Raw genomic sequence first — 19,893 nt, 5'->3', positions numbered from 1 at the left:
ATGGGCCCGCTCGATACGGAAACCGGGTCCTCCGCCTGCAGCCTGTTCCCCCTCGGCCACTGCCTCCCGCATTAAGGACTGGAAAACTTTTTGCACTACCGCCTCGCAGTCCGCATAACAGTCCGTTTCAGGTACGCCTCTAATTCTCAAATTATTTCGGCGGGACCTGTTTTCCAGGTCTTCTACCTTGTTGGCTAGCTGTACCTGTTCCTTCAAGCTGTTTTGGAGCGCGGCGGCCATTTTGTGGAGTGTGTCGTCTTAGCTCTCCACTCGAGTCTCCATTTCATCCACCCGATAACCGAGGGCAGCTAAATCTTCACGGAGCTCTGTCATCGAGTGCAGAAGGTCTGCTTTGTGCTGCTTCATGTCCGCCCGTAAGCCAATGAACCTCATTTCAGCACGCGACGGCAATTCTGAAATCGCTTCCAGGGCTGGGTGTTCTATTGCCTCCTCGGTGCTGGGGCCTGCAGTCGGGTCCGTCTCGAGCGTCCTGATTTCCTGCCCCGATTTCGTATATGTATAGCGCGTCAAATCGCAGCCCGACTTTCCTTGCGCCATCCTGAAGCCACGGGCTGTCTAGGGCGGTATGTGAAATGAGTTTGCAGTCTCGGAAAGTTAGGGTTTGGCCGAATGCAAAAAATAGTAGCCGGGAGCTCTCTGGTTATGCGACCATTCCCGCCGGTGACGTCAGCGCGCCCCCTAACCCTTCTTCCTTTTAAGTGCGGAGGGAACGTTTGGAGGGCTTTCTTTACCGCTCTGAGTTCCAATAGGTTGCTCTGCAGGAATTGTTCCTGGGTGGACCAAAGCCCCTGGGTTTGTAGGTGGTCCAGATGGGTCCTCCGGCCCTTGCAGGAGGCATCTGTAGTCAGCACTGCATTGTGTTGGGGTGTGTAGAACAGCGCCCCTTTTCTTAGATTCTTGCCCTGGAGCCACCACTGTATATCCTGTAGCATTGCCGGAGTCAAATTCACTCTCGTTGTTAATGGCTGCGAGTGCTGCTTCCATTGTCGTTTGAGTCCCCATTGTAGACGCATCTGTAGTCTTGTATTGGGAATGGTATAAATGGCTGCCACCATGTGTCCAAGGACGGTGAGGACCTGTCGTGCCAAAGGCTTCTTGAGTACCCGGGTGGCTCGAAAGAGACGGTGCATCTCCAGTCTCCTTTCCTTTGGTAGGAAAGCCCTGGCGCGGATGGTATCGAGACGCGCTCCAATGAATTGAAGGGATTGCATCGGATTGAGAATGGATTTCTGGTAATTGACTATGATCCCCAAACTGTTCAAACATTGAAAGGTCTGGTGGATGCAGTCGGTGAGAATCTGTGGTTCGGACGCTACTATGAGCCAGTCGTCCAGATATGGAAAGATTTTGATGCTCCGTTGACAGGGATGTGCCACCACCACTGCCATGCATTTGGTGAAGACCCTGGGGCTGCCGAAAGGCCAAAGGGTAGTACCTGGTATTGATAATGCTATTTCTGAAAATGGAAGGATAGGTACTGCCATGAGGAGTAGTGTATAGGAATGTGGGTGTAGGCATCTTTCAAATCTATTGAGCACATCCAGTCCTTGGGTTGAAGAAGTGGTAAGATAGTTTTTAGGGACACCATTTTGAATTTCTCTTTGACTAGGTGTTTGTTCAACTCCTGTAGATCTAAGATAAGTCTCTGTCCTCCGGTTTTCTTGGGTATTAGTAAATACGGCAAGTAAAACCCCTTGTTGCGAGCACATGATGGAATCCGACGGACCGCTCGCTGTTGGAAGAGGGATGAGATTTCCTGTTGCAATTGAGTCTGCTGCCCTAGAATTTGGTGGGGCAGTAGATGTGGCAGAGTGGTTTTGGTGTTGAAACGGAGTTGATATCCCTGTCTTACTATTTCTAGAACTCATAGTTCTGTGGTGATGGCTTCCCAGTATGGTAGGCATAAGGAAATCCTGCCTGGTGGGTACAGTGGCAGTGATGATGGCAGCTGCACTAAAAAGAGGGTGTCGATTTAGCTGCAGCTTGAGGTTGCTGTGCTGTTGGTCACTGTGGCCGTGATCTACCTCTTCTAGGTTGAAGAGGTTGAGGTGTTGCCCTCTGCGGTGGGTTGTAAGGAGCAGGGCAAAATTGTTGATAGTGTCTGAAAGGCCGACGGGTATATGATTGCCTACGGGTGGGCGTGTAGTACCGTCGTTGCGTGCCGAAGGAAGGGTTTTGGGTCAGCGAGTGAACCGCAACCGCCTGGTCCTTCAAGTTGGCAACCGTCTCTTGGAATTTGTCGCCGAAGAGATTGTCCCCATTGCATGGTATATTCGCCAGTCGCACTTGCACCTCTTCCCGAATGCCACTGGATCGGAGCCAGGCCATTCTGCGTGCGGCAATGGCAGAGGCCGACGTGCGAGCCGACAATTCAAACGCTTCGTACATCGTCCGAAGGAGGTGTCGGATGCCATCTTCCAGGTCCTGAATCAGTTGAGTTATTGACGGCGATGACGAGTCAGGAGTGGGCAGCACGGTTTTTAGGGTTTGTAGACTTTCATCTAAGTTTTGGACCAGGTAGAACTGGTGCTGACTAATCCGGGAAGATAGCATGGGCGACTGATATACTCTTTTCCCAAAGTCATCTAGGAATCGTTGCTCCTTCCCTGGAGGTGCCGATCCGTGTAATTTAGATCTTTTGGCTCTCTGCATCGCCGACTCCACAACTAGTGAAGAGTGTGGGAGTTGCGGCGTGGAATAGAACTGAGATTTTTGCATTCTAAATTTAAGATCCATTTTTCTGGACACCGGTGAGGTAGTGTAGGGAGACTCCCACATATTTTCTAGGACAGAATCTAACACCTTGTGGGACGGAAGGGAGGTGGGTTCCGCTGGTACATCAAATATTTTAAGGAGACGAAGCGTTTCCGCCCGAGGATCCGGTAGCTTTTGAACTTCTAGGTTAAGAATAGCCCCCATCTTATCCAAGAATTTTGGGTAAGAGATCTTCTGGGGGCGAGTAGGGTTCCAGTGTGTCCTCTAGCGGGTCAGAAGGATACCCAGTAGATGAGGGAGATGAAGGAGGTGAATCCAAATCTACTACTGTCTGGGTCTTGTCCTTTCTCGGGGGTAGGATCACAGGCTGAGATGGACCTGGTGGGGAGAGGTCTCTCGGGCCCTGCGGGGGAAGGGTCTCTCGGCCGTTCCGGTAATGAGCATGTCTGAGGCGAAGGCAGTGTGCTGCCCATAGGAGTTGGAGGGAGTTGAAACGTGGATTATAACGTGTCAAAAAATCCTGCTAGAGCAGATGAGAGTTGTGAAAATGGCTTCTGTGTCCGCGGAGGCATCCTCTGTTTCCGCGTCTCACTAGGAAGTGGAGAAGTGCGTTCCACATCTAATATTGATCTCCTTCTCTTCCGAGCTAGTTCTCGTGGATCTGTTTCATCAGTCCCCTGGTTAGAGCCAGGTGAATGAGGGGGAGATGTCTGATGTGGAGAGGAGGAGGAAGACGATGTAATCCTTACATACTCCTCAGAATGTGTTGTCGACCTAGTATACCCCATACTCCTTGGGGATATGGATCATTCGGAGACGTGAGGGCTATGGAGTTGTATGTCCGTATGGTGCGAGGTGTCGGCAGATCTCCCCACCAGGGATGGGGACGACTGCGGATGGCTTTTTGCCGCCTTCGCTCTACGCTTCTCTTTCCGTCTTCTATGCTCTGATTGGGTGTCACTGCTAGGATGAGTCGACACCTGCGTCGATGTTGTATCGATATGCGTTGGATTTGTTGATCCGAGCGTTGGCTTCGACGCAGTATGTGTCGGTTTTGATTTCCCCTGCGTCAGTTTTCCTGCAACGGTTGATTTTGGTTGACCATGCGTCGACATGTGCATTGTATGCGTCGACTTAGACTGTCCCTGCATCGTTCCCGACGCAGCCTGCGCTGGTTTTGCGGCATCATGGGTTCTCGTCGACGCTCCTTGCGTCGCTATCAACTCTACATGCGTCGAGATAGACGCTCCTTGTGCCGTTGTCGGCGCCTTCCCAGTCGATGTGTAGGTCTTAGACGCATGCATCGTGGACTGCGCCGATCCCGGCGTCACCGAGGAGTTAGGACTCGGCGCCTTCGGCTTGTGCCTCGTTGGCATCGATGCAGACAACACACCTGCGGAGCCACTCGACACCGGCTGGTGCGAATCACCCGCGCCGTGCGCCTTGGTCTCTTTTTGCCGATGCTGCCGTTTTGAGTCGTTCCCTTCCTGGCTTCGACTCCAGGCGCGGTGCCCTCCAGTGGATCCCCCAGTCCTGGAGGTGGAGGGGCCTACAAACGCCACCCGTCTCACTGTCTGGGTCTTTTGTTGCTCCGGACCCGGCGACGAGTGAGCCTCAGATGGTGGGGCATGCGAACCCGATTGCTCCACCCGGAGGGCTTGGATTTTCTGGGCCCTCTGACGGCGGGCTCGCGGCGACATCCTGACGCAGTACTTACAAGAGGCCTCCTGATGATTGGACATGATCTTGCCGCAAGTGCAGGGTTTGAACCCCGAGGGCCTTGGTTCAGATTTTTTGGACATTTTTTCTTCCGCTTTTAAAATAGCTGAGGAGATACGAAGCCCCACGTGCGCTCCCACGCGCAGAAAAACAGACTGAGGAGAAACTGTTTTTCTGCGTGGGAAGGCACGCGCAGCCGCACAGAGCAAAGCTCTGTATTCTACTAAGAAGCTCCGCCTCCTGGGCCCTGATGGACAGTTCCCATGACAGCATGGCTAATTCAGCCCTGCTATCAACAGGAAAAATTAAGCGTCAGCTGTCAAACCCGCTGACATCGGGTATCGGCCCGTATATTGGCTTTTTTTTTTTTTTTTTTTTTAGTTACCAGCCCCTTCTGTGCTTCCTCTTTTATGAGAAGTGAATACATCAGTTCCATCTCAAATTCTTTGGAACCATTTCTAGTTCTAGTAAGTGATCAAACGGTTGTTAAAGCAAGTTTGCTTACCATAAATGGTGTTTCCATAGATAGCAGGATGAATTAGCCATGCTGTCATGGGATCTATCAATCAGGTCCAGGAGGTGGAGCTTCATTAAGCAGAGGTTTGGCTTTTTAGTCTCTGCGGCTGCGCATGTGTTCCTGCGCAGGAAAGTAACAGATTCTCCTCAGTCTGTGATTAAGTTGTAGTGTAGTCGAAAAGACAGTGACTGCCAGGGAGGAGGGTGGGTCAGCATGGCTAATTCATCCTGCTATCTATGGAAACACCGTTTACGGTAAGCAAACTTGCTTTTTCCCGTTGATAGCAGGGCTGAATTAGCTATGCTGTCATGGGAGTCTGTAAGGGATATTGCAGAATCAGCTGCAGCACTGACATTCGGCCTGGAATGGAGATGACCTATCCTTGAACTGCAAGAACAGATAGTGAGCAATCCTGTCCTGGCATAAATAAGTTTGCACCTGCCATACAGTAGGCTATAAATAAGTTTGCACTTCGCATGAACCCTTCGGCACCTGGCATACAGTAGGCTATAAATAAGTTTGCACTTCACATGAACCCTTCGGCACCTGGCATACAGTAGGCTCTAAATAAGCTTGCACCTGGCATAAAGATAAGATTACTTCGCACGCACATAAGCTTGCACCTGGCATACAGTAGACTATAAAAGAAAGGTAACTTTGGACGACAAACTGAGAGAGAAAGAGAATTCCTTTGCAGAAGAGGAAAGTGATGTTTTTGTCCTTTGTAGACGTACAAAGTGAAGACCCCTTTTTTTTTCGCCTGTGATGTGCTCTCTCCTTGCCAGGCTGATGATGAAAAGGGTGTAGTGAGTATTGGCCGAAATATTGTGCACGGATACAGATGTATATGCTTAAGCTTAGAACTGTATATGCTTAGAACTGTATATGCTTAGATACTTTTAATACTTGGACTTAAGATTGTATACCAATAAACATATTATTTTACTTTTACCTTATTCTCGCCTACCTGATTCCTTACAGAGTCCCAAGCTCCCGATCACGTTATTTATGGTATGTATGGTTAAACGTGATGTACAGTAGTGTGGTAATCACCGTGGACAGGAGGATAGAGAGTGCAGGATTGCTTGTCCTATCTTTGCATCCTCGGTTGCTTGTTGATCAAGGCAGTAGTGTGATGTGAAGGTGTAGAGTGATGACCATGTAGCTGCCTTGCAAATGTCTATGGGTTGTACATTTCGAAGGTGTGCCCATGACGTCGCCATTGCTCTGACTTGGTGAGCTTTGGGAATAGAAGATAGATGTAATTTCTGCTTGTCATAGCAAAACTGTATGCATTGTACTATCCAGCTAGAGATGGTACGTTTGGATACTGGAAGTCCAGGTGCTTTCGGATCGAAAGAAACAAAGAGTTGAGAAGTCCGTGAGTCTGATTTTGTTCTTTCTTTGTAGTAAGCTAGTGCTCTTTTACAGTCTAGCATATGGAGTAACTTTTCCCTATCATTGGAGTGAGGTTTAGGGAAAAAGATTGGTAGTTCTATATTTTGATTGAGATGGAACTGTGAAACCCCCTTTGGTAAGAAAGATGGGTGAGTTCTGAGAACTACGTTTTGGTGATAAAACTGCAAGTATGGAGCATAATGGACCAAGGCTTGTAATTTACTGACTCGTCTAGCTGATGTTACTGCTACTAGAAGTACTACTTTCCAAGTAAGGTACTTCATATGTGCTGAGTCCATGGGTTCGAAAGGGGAAAGCATGAGTTGTTCCAGAACTATATTGATATTCCATGGAACTGGAGGTTTTGACGGAGGACGACGAAGATGAGTTAGTCCCTTGATGAAACGAGATAACGGGTGATTAGATATAGGGATATTATTAAATCAGTCTATGACATGCCCCTATGGCACTGAGATGAACCCTAATGGAAGACGTGGCTAGTCCATTTGTGTACAGTGTATGAAGATAATCCATTAGTTTTTCCGGTGGACAGTCTATTGGTGATACGCCATTGGATGTGCATCAAGTAGAGTATAGTTTCCATTTATAGTTGTAATTTCTTCTTGTTGAGAGAGTTTCCTGGATTCGAACAAAATGAATTGTGTGGAAGCGGAAACTCCTTGTTCTGTTAAAAGGAGCCGTTCAACCTCCAAGATGTCAAATGGAGAGATGCGTATAACGGATGTAGAAGCATCCCTTAATCCTGTAGTAGCAGATCTGGATGGTTCGGTAGCCATATTGGTTTTTCAAGAGATAAATCTGAGAAGGAAACTGTACCATAGTTGTCTGGGCCAGGCTGGAGCTATGAGTATCATTTGAGCTTTGTCTGCTGTGCACTTTTGAATCGTCCTTGTTATAAAGTGGAATGGGAGGAAAGGTATATAAGAGGCCTGTCGTCTAAGAGATGAGGAAGGCGTCCTGAGCTATCCTGAGTGGACTGGGACGTATCGAGCAAAGGTTTGGAACTTGAGCATTGATCTCCGTTGCAAAGAGATCTATCGAAGGTGTTCCCCATTGCATGAAGATGTTTTGGGCTATTTCTGCAGTGAGTGCCCATTCGTGGGGATGAAAAATTCGGCTTAACCTGTCCGCTCTTGTGTTCGCCAGTCCCGAAAGGTAGGTCGCTTGTAGATGTATGCAATGTTGATGCGCATGGTGGAAGATGAGCAATGTCTCTTTGCAGAGGGACCATGAACTGGACCCTCCTTGTTTGTTGATGTAAAACATTGCTACTTGATTATCCGTGTAGATCATGACTCTGCGACCTTTGAGGTAGTCTTGAAAAACTTGTAAAGCTTTCCGAATCGCACTGAGTTCCAGCAAATTTATCTGCAGGGTCTGCTCTGCGATTGTCCATAAGCCTTGCGTTTCGTAGATCTCGAGATGCGCTCCCCAGCCCTTGCGAGATGAGTCTGTAGTTAGGACTGCGTTGTGAGGAAGTGCTCCCTTGGAAAGGGTGGAAGTTAAGAGCCCCATGTTATGTCTTTTTTCATCTCGGCTGTTAGCGATACTTTTTGTGTTAATGGTTGTGTGTTGTTTCCATTGTCGCTTTAGTCCCCACTGTAGACGTCTCATGTGTAGTCTGGTATTGGGAACTGTAAAATTGGCTGCCATGTGACCTAAGATTACTATAACTTGTCTCGCTGATGGTCTTTGAGTGTTGTTCAAGAGATAAAGAAGCTGACGTAGCTGTGTTATTCGTTCCGCTGGGAGGTATGCTCTACTCCGAGTGGTATCCAGACATGCTCCTATAAACTGTAGCTTCTGTGTTGGTTGCAGATGTGATTTCTGAAAATTGATCACTAGTCCTAATGCTTGTAGACATTGTATTACTCTTTGGAGATGATTGATCAATATATCCCGAGTCAATGCTATTATGAGCCAGTCGTCCAGATAAGGAAAGACTGTCATACCCTGTTGTCTGAGATGAGCCACCACCACTACCATGCATTTGGTGAACACCCTGGGTGCAGCACTTTGTACTGGTAGTGCTGATGCTTGTACCGAAAACATAGGTAACGCCAAGAGGATGGATGGATTGGAATGTGAGTATATGCATCCTTCAGGTCGATGGAGCACATCCAGTTGTTGGGTTGAATTAGAGGAAGAATTGACTTTAAGGATACCATTTTGAATTTCTCTTTGGTCAGGAATTTGTTGAGTTCTGGAAGATCCAGGATAGGTCGGAGGCCACCTGATTTCTTGGGTATCAGGAGGTATGGGGAGTAAAATCCCAAGTTTTGTTGTTTCAGGGATAGCCGTTTGATGGCCTGCTGTGTAGGCTTGCAATCTCCTCCGCTAGTTGTGACTGAGATTTCTGAATTTTTAGTGTGGGAAGGTAGGGTAATGTTGGTTTCGTTGTAAATTGAAGTTGATAACCTTGACTTACTATCTCCAGAACCCATTGATCTGAAGTAATCTGCTCCCACACTGCTAGGCAAGAATGGATTCTTCCCGGAGGTGTTAACTTTTGTGGTGGTGGCTGTATGTTTAAAAAGACGGAGTTGTTTTAACCGTAGTTGCCGGTTGTTGATTTGATTGTCTTTGATTTTGGGATTTGCCCCTACGTTGAAGAGGGGTATGTTGTTGTTGTGGTCATTGATAAGGTGGGTATGTCTGTTGACGGAAAGACTGATAAGACCTATAAGGTCTGCGATTATAGGAGGATCGACGATAAGGAAAATAGCGTCGTGAGGTAGAGTAAGCAGGTTGTGATTGCAAAGATTGTACTGCTATAGCTTCATCTTTTAGCTTCCCTACCGTCTCCTGAAACTGGTTACCAAATAGGTTATCTCCCGTACATGGCAGATTTGCTAGTTGTTCGTGCAAATCTTCTCTTATGGAACTGGAGCGCAACAATGCCATTCTACAGGCTGCTATGGCTGTTGCTGACGCTCTCGATGATGTTTCCAGTCCTTCATATACTGAACGGAGGAGGTGCCGGGAGCAGTCTTCCATTTCATGGAGCGTTTGCGGTGTTTGATCTGCCGTGGAGGAGAGCATACCCTTCGTGGCTTGGATACAATCATATAAATATTGTACCATATAAAATTGGTGATGCATAATTCTAGTGTTTAGCATCGCATTTTGGTACACTTTCCTGCCAAACTCGTCCAAATACCTATTGTCTTTGGTCGGTGGATATGTGGAGTGATTTTTTGAATCGTTGCATCGCCGATTCTACTATTATGGACGCATGAGGTAGTTGTGGTAGCGCATATGGTGGGTCTTTCCTCATCTGAAATTTGATGTCAGTTTTCCGTGAGACCGCCGTCAGAGATTGAGGGGTTTCCCAGGATTTTTGTAGAACACTGTGTAACAAGTCTTGGGGTGGTAATGAAGTGGGTTCTCCTGGAACATCAAAAATGTTTAGAAGATCCAAGGTCTCTGATCTTGGATCAGATTCCTTTTGTACATCTAAATGTAGGACGGTACCCAGCTTCTCCAAAAACCGTGGATATGAGAGATCTTCTGGCAGAGAATATGGTTCTTGTGGATCTGAAGGAAACCCCGTCGAGGATGAAGGAGATGTAGAATCCCCCTGTGTGTCCTGTTTTGTAAGTGGAGATGGAGACCGGGGTCTGGAGTCCGTGGTACTGGAGGGTCTACCGATGGTTCCAGTGAAAGATGAACTCTTGGTTCTTCAGAGTCCTTCAATGGTTGATTTGACATTTTGAAAGAGGCTTCTAGAGTCTCATAGAAACCTCCTAGAGATTGTGATAATTGCCAAAAAGCCTCCTTTGTTTTTGGAGGCATGACGGTTTTACCAGTATGTTGTGGTGACGGTTCAGCCGGTATTGGCAGAGCCAATGGAGGTGGAACATGTTCTGGTTTGTGAACCTTATCACCCACTCCTTTAGAAGAACTATTTGAAGAGATGGATGCATGGGACGATGTGAGATATATGGGCGACTTATGAGAATGAGCCCCATGATGCTCACTCCTAGAAGAAAAGGAGGTAGAAGGGCTGACTTCCCATTCAGATGCCTTATGTGCAAATGATTTATGGTGCGAATGATGTTTGTGCCGATGTATAATCACTGGTGGCACCTGAGTTTTATCCCTTGCTGGAGACCTTCTCCTATGCTTGGGTCTAGAGCCCCTTGATGAAGCCTCGGAACGTCGTGGCGTAGATTCACAAGAGGTGGAATGGGATAAATGAGATTGGTGTCTCCGCTTTAGGTCGCTTCGGCTTTTGTGTGTTCTTGTTTGCCTGTCCCGTGATGGACTCTTTGATCCATTTCGGGTTTTTGATGGTCTTGCCGCCGACTTTCCCGGCGCTGTCGTGTGCGCCACTGTCTTTAGTGCCGTGCCCTGCGCCGTCTTCGGCGCCGGTGTTTTCGGGCTCCGCGCCGGAATTTCCGGTTCTTTCCCGAGACGGCATCGTACGGTCAGGCGGCGCCGGCTGTTTTGTTAAGGTCGATCGGTCCCGATTGATTGGATCAGATCCCTGATCCAAGGGCCTCGTTTGTTTCGTTACCTCTTTCCCTCCAGGCCTGGAGGGAAAGAGAGGCTGAGAAGCTCTTTCATGCGGTAGGCCCGAGGGCACATGTGAGCACAAAATTCGCATTCCCCTGCGTTGTGGTGTGCACCGAGGCAACGGTAACATCGATCATGGCCATCCGTGACTGACATTACCTTGCCACAGCAACACCTTTTGAATCCCGATTTGGACATCTGAGGAGAAAAGTAGCTCCGCGCGCGGAAAGAACAAACTGAGGAGAATCTGTTACTTTCCTGCAGGGGAACACACGCACAGCTGCAGAGACTAAAAAGCCAAACCTCTGCTTAATGAAGCTCCACCTCCTGGACCTGATTGACAGATCCCATGACAGCATGGCTATCAACGGGAAAATGTTACCAGCACCTCTTTACATTCCTTGCACTTATCTTGATCAGCCCCACTGCTTTCTCTTTCATTTTTATTAGTTCCTTCCATAAATGGGCTGTTCACCTCTTCTTTAGGTACTCCGGCACTTATCTGCAGTTCTTAATATGCATATTACTATTTCCACTTCTGAAACACTGCACAATATACAATGGATAATTTTCAAGGTTTTGTGAAACTAAAGTCACAAAATTATATTAGCTCTTTCCAGTTTACATTTTGATTTGAAATTTATATACCATTTATGAGAATTTAGGGTTCAGTGTACTCAAGTGCATTAGCCACATTTATGTTCATGTCGTGTCAATATGGACTAATACAATAAAAACATTTAATAAGCTGCTTCACATGACAGTAGCTCATTAATATAAAAATGAGGTTAATTAAAAAAGTTAACTACCCCTCAGAGAAGTGTAATTTTTCTGCATTAGCCACATGCCTAACAAGACCCAATGTGGACCACAATCACTTCTGCATCCTCAATCACATTAAGACCCTGCCTAACCCCTCCTCCCCCATTAGTACACTGGGCATTTGTGTTTTGTGTGAAATAATTCACACACTTAATAGTGACCTCACTGGTTAAAATGGGCATATTTATATGAGGGCATCATTTTCTTAGGGTGCAGTCTGCTTCTCGCTGGTTTAAGGGTCAATAAGACCTGAGAATCAGTTAATTTCATTTACTCATTCAAGCTTTCTGGTGCCCTCTCCATTATTAAAAATACTAATTTATATTTGGGTGTTTTGGGTCCATTTTGCCTTTTCTTCTCAAGACAATATCACTCGTCATTTCTTGAAAAAGGCTCCTTCATATCTTTAATGCACACTTGCACCCTAACTCATTCACGAGAAATTATAGTTCAATCCTGTTTTTTTGACTCATGTTCCAAAGTACTCTGGTTCCTTGAGTCCTATTTTCTCTGGAAAATGAGATCTACAGGAACCAGGATGCATCTGGATGGGAAATTAGTAAACCAGGCCTGGTTTACAATCTCTAGCAGAAATGGTGTTAGGTTGGCAAATATACTAAGAAACTTCCTTTCCCTTTTTAAAAAATGTTTAATAAAACAAAAAAACCCACACCTTACAAAGTAGACCTGGCAGCAGATTTTTATCAGGTGTGTTCTAACGTGTCTCCCACATGGTTGGCATGCATTGGGGTTCCAGTTAAGCAGTAAAATGAGTTAGTTGTCAATACATAAACTGATGGCTAGCAATGATTTCTACTTACCCCTCCAATGATAGTTGCCTGATTCATCATATTTATTATTGCAAGAAGAGACACAATAAAAAAAGACATTGCTGCTAATAACGCATTGAGAAGATCCTAAAACGCAACAGATAAAAAATTCAATTTAGAGTAAATTGCCAGTCTTGGATCACCTCAGGTAATTTTTGTTGCTGTTGCTTGTAGAACTCCTCGCTATGCATGTCTACTACTATTAGAATTACAAAAAATACTACATTGCTCAGGGCTACAATGCTTTCCAATTTCTTCCTCTTGTGAAAAAGTGTTATGGAAAAAAAGCCTATTATGCATGAAGAATAATTTTTGTTTAATCTTTTTATTTAGTTTCTAGTACAATATGAGATGGAAACAAAAAATGCAAGAATTTCTCATTATGGATTTTCCAAGGCACATAAAACTGCAGCCAACCCAAGAAAGAGTTTAAAACAGGATTTATGGGTGCTCTAAGCCAACGGTTTTCAAACTAGACTCCATGACCTTTGTGGTACTCTTGGTTCCATGCTGTTCTCACAATGACTGCTGAGAAGCGTAGGAGTACAGGTACTGCATGACTCAAAGTCACATAGAGCCATACAGAGCCAATCAGCAGTAGGCAGTAATGGTGGCTAGGGTAGAAAGGCGTGAATGAGAAAGTGGGGGCTAGTAATGGGGGATGGTGAATGAGCAATGAGCTGGGGAGAGGTGATCAAGAGAGTTTTTCCCTCCACAGAGTCCAGAGGAAAAAAAAAACTGAAAACCAAAGTTATAAGACATCACTACTTACAATTAAAGTCCAAAAGAAAAATGTTATCTTTTTGTCCAGGTTGGTTACATACAGCAGAATAAAGCACAACGTGAAGAGAAATTCCAAGCCCGCAACACCTATATACATTCCACTGCGAGATGCAAAAAGAAAACAGCAAAATGCTAGCAAAGAACACACCTGGAATAAAAAAATTGAATATTAAACAGTGAACCACATGAGTTATAATCACAGTCTCAATTCATATATACACAAAATTGAAAGAAGCTGAACAAATTGAGGTAGATTTTAAAAACATACGCACACGTGAACAAAAGTACGCTGGATTTTATAAGATACACGCGTAGCCGCGCGTATCTTATAAAATCCGGGGTCGGCGCACGCAAGGGGGTGCATATTTGTGCAACTTGCGTGAGCTGCCCGTTCCCTCAGAGGCCGCTCCGAAATCGGAGCGGCCTCTGAGGGAACTTTTTTTCTACCCCCCCCTTACCTAAACTACCCCCCCGGCCTTATCTAAACCCCCCCCCCCACCTTTATGGGAGAAGTTACTACTGCCTCCGGGTAGTAACAACTTACGCGCGCCGGCGCAGCAGGCCCCGACACTGGCCGCTGTGTCGGGGCACTCGGCCATGCCCCCGGACCGCCCACACGCCCCCGGACACGCCCCCAACCCCTAGCCGTGCCCCCTGGCCACGCCCCCGACCGCCCCTTTTTGTGCGTCCCGGGGCTATGCAAAATAGGCTCGGCGCGCGCAGGGGGGTTTGGGGTAGGTTTTCGGGGGATACGCGCATACTCCTTTGAAAATCTACCTCATGTTTTACTCCAAGCAATGCCACTTGTCAATGTAAACTGAAGTAGAACCACACAACACCCGAGTGCCAAAAATAATTTAAAAAAAAAAAAAATTTTTTAAGTGAAAATCCTCATAGATGACTAGGGCATGAAGCTAAAAAAAAGCTTTTTATGAACTGTTCACTTATATAGATGCAATTTTTTAGTTGTTGCCAAGTGTAACAGAAATGCCCGCTCAATGTATATAATCACAGGGAAAAACACTTTCTAGTACAATTGAACCACTTGATTTCTGTTATGAAAGTTACTTCATTTTGATAACCCCAAGCAACAAATTGACATGACACTTATCTTTGAGAAACCGCAAGAGCCTCAAAAAATCAGCTCTGCTTCTGCCCGACACAGCACCGTGTTTCGTGGCCTTCGTCAGGGGCTATTCTTCTTAAAGCTGAAAAAGAACATAAACTGTGTTTAGTAAGTCATATTAAACCTTACTTCTATTCAAAAAAAGGAAATACAAACGTGTCTGTAAATATGAGGTTTTTTCCTCTAGCTGATAGAATGTGGCTACGGCGTCTCAGCGAGGGATTCGCCATATTGAAACTACCGGTTTTATAGTGCACTGCCGGCTTGTGTATTAGCCAATCAGGGAAGTGAAAAAACCGGAAAAACAAGTTTGCTTACCGTAAACGTTGTTTCCGTAGATAGCAGAATGAATTAGCCATGCTGTCCTGGGATCTGTCAATCAGGTCCGGGAGGCGGAGCTTGACAAAGCAGAGGTTAGCTTTTTTGTCCCTCTGCGGCTGCGCGTGGGTTCCCGCGCAGGAAGTGCAGATTCTCCTCAGTCTGTGATTAAGCATTAATGGTTGAGTGATATTGATGATTGCCAGGGAGGAGGGCGGGTCAGCATGGCTAATTCAATCTGCTATCTACAGAAACAACGTTTACGGTAAGCAAACTTGTTTTTTCCCGTCGATAGCAGGAATGAATTAGCCATGCTGTCCTGGGAGTCACAAGCTCCCATCACGTTTAATCTATTTGTTCTGTTAACGTGTATTAAGTAGTGGCAATCACTTGGTGTCAGCTGTTGCGGACTGTAGGATTGTTTGATCTAGCTGCGTGTCCGTTGAGACTTGCTGATCCAAGCAGTAATGTGCTGTAAACGTATGTAGGGAAGTCCATGTTGCCGCTTTGCATATGTCTATGGGCTGAACATGTTTGAGGTGTGCCCAGGAGGTGGAGAGGGCACGTGTCTGATGTGCTTTGGGCCTTTGAAGTAGTGGTATGTTCTGTTTTGTATAGCAGAACTGGATGCATTGTACTATCCAGCTTGCTATAGTCCATTTTGTGACCGGTAGACCTGGTCTGTTGGGGGTCAAAGGACAGAAACAGTTGGGACGGTCGTGAAGAGTCCGACGTTCTATTTCTGTAATACGCTAGCGCTCTTTTGCAATCCAGGGTATGTAGTAATGCCTCGCGGTCATTGGCATGTGGCTTTGGGAAAAAAGTTGATAGGTCTATAGTTTGATTAATATGAAACTGGGAGATGACCTTAGGTAGAAAGGAGGGATGTGTTCTCAGGACTACCTTTTGATGGAAGAATTGTAGGTACGGTTCATAGTGTACTAATGCCTGAAGTTCACTAACACGTCTCGTTGAAGTGATTGCGACCAGAAATACCACCTTCCAGGTTAGGTATTTAATATGTGCTGATTCCATGGGTTTGAACGGGGAATGCATCAATTGTTCCAAGACTATATTGATGTTCCACGGAATCGCTGGTTTCTTAGAAGGTGGTCTAATGTGTAACATTCCCTTCAAGAAGCGAGTGAGGAGAGGATGAGCTGCTATTGTGACATTATTATAAGGTCTATGGTAGGCCGCAATAGCGCTCAAATGGACGCAAATAGATGCTGTCGCTAAACCAGCTTCATAAAGGGTATGTAGATAGTCCAGCAATTGATGAGGTGTACAATCCACCGGAGAGATGTGGTTTAGCGTACACCAGGTGGTATATCTTCTCCACTTATAACTGTAGTTCAATCTAGTGGAGGGTTTTCTGGATTCTAGAAGTATAAGTTGTGTTTTATGGGATACTTTTTGTTGTGTTAGTAACCACCTGTCAGTCTCCAGGCTGTCAAGTGGAGGGAAGAGTGTAGCGGATGAAGTAGGGTCCCCTGATCCTGAAATAGAAGATCCGAACGGGACGGGAGCCGGATCGGTTCTTCCCTGGAGAGGCGAAGGAGGTAACTGTACCATGGTTGACGCGGCCAGGCCGGGGCGATGAGTATCATTTGTGCCCTGTCGGCTATGCATTTTTGAATAGTTCTGGTGATGAGGGGAATGGCTGGGAAGGCATAAAGAAGGCCTCGTGACCACGGAATCAGAAAGGCATCTTGCGCTGTTCTGAGTGAGCTTGGATGTATTGAACAAAACTTGGGAAGTTGTGTGTTGTGTTCCGTAGCAAAAAGGTCGATTGTTGGAGTTCCCCATTTGTTGAATATTTGTACCGCCACTTCTGCGTTGAGGGTCCACTCGTGGGGGATGAAAAATTCGACTTAATCTGTCCGCTCTTGTATTTACTATGCCGGATAGATAAGTCGCTTGTAGATGCATGCTCTGCTGATGTGCTAGATGGAAAATTTGTAATGTTTCCTTGCACAGTGTCCAGGATCCCGAGCCCCCCTGCTTGTTGATGTAGAACATCGCCACTTGTCCGTATACACCATGATTCTGCGACCACGCAAGAATGTCTGGAATGCTTGCAAAGCTAGGCGAACGGCTCGAAGTTCTAGCAGGTTGATCTGTAGAGTTTGTTCTGGTAACGTCCACAGGCCCTGCATTTCGTAGACCTCCAGATGTGCTCCCCATCCCTTTCGGGAAGCATCTGTCGTTAGGACTGCGTTGTGAATGGGTGGTTGAAATAGAGCTCCTTTCACTAGTGTTGACGGCAGGAGCCACCAAGAGATGTCTCTTTTCATATCCTTGGTAAGGTTGATTGGTTGCGAGAGAGGTTGCGAGTGTTGTTTCCACTGTCGTTTGAGTCCCCACTGTAACCTTCTTATGTGTAATTTGGTATTGGGGACTAAGAAATTGGCGGCTGCCATGTGGCCGAGGACTACTAGCACCTGGTGTGCCGCTGTTACTTGTTTTGTCTGTAAACTCTGTAAGAGTTGTCGTAACTTAAGTTGTCTGTCTTGCGGCAGATATGCCCTGGCCTGTATAGTGTCCAGGTATGCTCCTATAAATTGGAGTTGCTGTGTCGGTTGGAGTTGAGATTTCTGAAAGTTGACTACCAGTCCTAATTGCTGCAGGCATTGAAGGATCTGTTGCAGATGGGATTGTAGTAGTTCCTTGCTCGGAGCCACTACTAACCAATCGTCCAAATATGGGAATATTGTCATCCCTTGTTTCCGGAGATGTGCCACCACCACTACCATGCATTTGGTGAACACTCTGGGTGCCGCTGACAACCCAAAGGGGGGTACCTTGTATTGGTAATGTCTGTGTTTGTAACAAAAACATAGGTATCGCCAAGAAGAAGGGTGAATTGGAATATGAGTATAAGCATCTTTCAGGTCGATGGAACACATCCAATCGTTGGGTTGTAATAGTGGAAGGATTGACTTCAACGATACCATCTTGAATTTCTCCTTTACGAGAAATTTGTTGAGCTCTCTGAGATCCAAGATGGGTCGCAGGCCCCCCGACCTCTTGGGAATCAGGAAATAGGGTGAATAGAATCCCTGATTGTGGTGGATTCTGGAGAGGAGCGCAATGGCGCTTGATTGGCAAAGATTGGTTATCTCCTGTTGGAGCTGTGGGTGAGTCCTCGTATTTCCTGTAGATGCGAATTGGGGTAGGGTTGGTTTTGTTTGGAAGTGTAAATGATACCCCTGGCTTACAATGTCCAGAACCCATTGATCCGATGTTATGTGGTCCCACATGTGGAGACAAGACTAGATCCTCCCTGGCGGTGGTGATGGTTGTGGTAGTGGCATTAGGTTCAAAAAGATTGTGCCGGCTTGGCGGCCGCAGGCTGTTGTTGGCTCTGTTGGCGTTGTGCCCGTGGTTTGCCTCTACGTGGCAGTTGAGGCTGTTGATGTTTGTCTGTTGTCTTTGATAATTAGGATAGGTCTGAGGGCGATATCCCTGGTATGACCTATATGATCTTCGTCCATATGAGGATCTGCGAGGATACTGGTAGAAGCGCCTTGAGGCTTGGTACGTCGGATGGAACTGCAACGACTGCACTGCCAAAGCCTCTTCCTTCAGTTTTCCCACCGTTTCCTGTAGTTTAGTACCGAATAGGTGCTCTCCGGTGCAAGGAAGATTGGCTCTCATGGACGTCTTCTCTTATAGAGCTTGAGCGAAGCCACGCCGTCCTACGCGCTGCTATTGCAGTCGCTGAAGCTCTTGATGAAGTTTCCATGCCCTCGTATACTGAGCGGAGGAGGTGCCTAGAGCATTCCTCCATATCATGTAGTGTCTGAGGCATTTGTTCTCGCGTTGTGGCTAGTAAGCCCTTTGTAGCCTGTATACACTCGTACATGTATTGCACCATATAAAATTGGTGGTGCATAATACGTGTAGTCAGCATGGCGTTCTGATAAATTTTTCTACCCATCTCATCTAGGTATTTATGATCCTTATTGGGGGGGGTAGGTGGCATGAAGTTTTGATTTTTTGAATCTTTGCATTGCGGATTCCACTATTACTGACTCGTGCTGCAATTGTGGAAGCGCATAAGGGGTTTCCTTTTTGATGCGGAACTTGATGTCAGATTTCTGTGACACTGGTTGTATCGACTGTGGAGTCTCCCATGACTTAAGTAAAAGCCGATGTAGGAGATCATGGGGAGGAAGCATGGTGGGTCCCCCCGGAACATCAAATATTTTTAATAACCCAAGGGTTTCCGCCCTGGGGTCAGGTTCCTTTTGGAATTGTAATTGGAGTATATTACCCATTTTCTCTAAAAAGCGAGGGTAAGACAAGTCCTCCGGTGGCGAATAAGGTTCTTGTTGTCCTTCTGGTACGTCGGAGGGAAATCCTGTTGACGAGTTGGGTGAATCAGAAATGGAGTCATATGGTTCCGGCAAGGTGGAGCGTGTCGGGGAGGGTTGTGGAGTTATCCCCTCAGGCGAGGCTGGTGCGTCTCCTGTTCCGGTTTTCGGAGGAGGAGACGTTGGCTCTGTTTCAGTATCGGAGGGCGCTTTCCCTAACGCAAAGGATGATTCCAGCGTGCTATAAAAACCAGCCAAAGTTTGCGATAATTGCCAAAAGGCATCTTTAGAAGCTTGTGGCATATCTGGCTTTTGTCGTCTCTTAGCTGGTTTGGCCAAATGTTTTCCTATGTTCGAAGTTTTTGACGGGGAAGATGCCTGAGAAGATGTCACGTAAATTGGAGATTGTGTATCCCGTGATTGGGATCTCCAGGACGATCCGGAGGTGTCTGGGCTACGTTTTGTCCCGTCATGGTGTCTATGATGAGATTTTTGCCCATGTACCTGGTGTTTTGTTCTTGACTGATGTGACTCCCGCAACTCCTGATGAGAACAAGATGATTGTCTATCTCTGGAGTCTCTTGACGAGGAACTTCGCTTTCGTTTGCGAGATTGTTCACTGAGTTGTCCTTTGCTTGACAAAGTGTATAACTCTGGTCTTCTTCCCGTGTGTTCACAGATGAAAGCCCCTTCCGGGCGTGTTAATTTTGATTTTGAGGTATGTCTGTTAGACGTCTCAGATGACCTTGTGTTTGAACGCACCGTGGACCGTTCAATTGCTTCCAG

At 46.5% G+C, this 19,893-nt stretch overlaps 1 protein-coding gene across 3 annotated transcripts in view; it reads right to left on the bottom strand.

Moving 5' to 3' along the window:
• The window catches only part of CKLF (chemokine like factor), a 132,875-nt gene that overhangs the window by 93,566 nt on the left and 19,416 nt on the right, over positions 1–19,893 (bottom strand). For all 3 annotated transcript variants that reach the window (XR_003857670.1, XM_029608189.1, XM_029608190.1), the window contains exons 2-3: positions 13,334–13,492; positions 12,553–12,648 (exon numbers count right to left, since the gene is read on the bottom strand). Coding sequence is in view for 2 of the 3 variants with exons in the window: in XM_029608189.1 (XP_029464049.1) it covers positions 12,553–12,648; positions 13,334–13,492 (255 nt within the window). In the remaining variant the exon portion in view is untranslated. The remainder of the gene's footprint in view (positions 1–12,552; positions 12,649–13,333; positions 13,493–19,893) is intronic.

Source organism: Rhinatrema bivittatum, chromosome 7 (genome assembly GCF_901001135.1).
Source record: "Rhinatrema bivittatum chromosome 7, aRhiBiv1.1, whole genome shotgun sequence".
NCBI lineage: Eukaryota > Metazoa > Chordata > Amphibia > Gymnophiona > Rhinatrematidae > Rhinatrema > Rhinatrema bivittatum.
The sequence above is the reverse complement of the archived record's forward strand: the minus strand, read 5'-3'. Positions and strand labels throughout refer to the sequence as shown.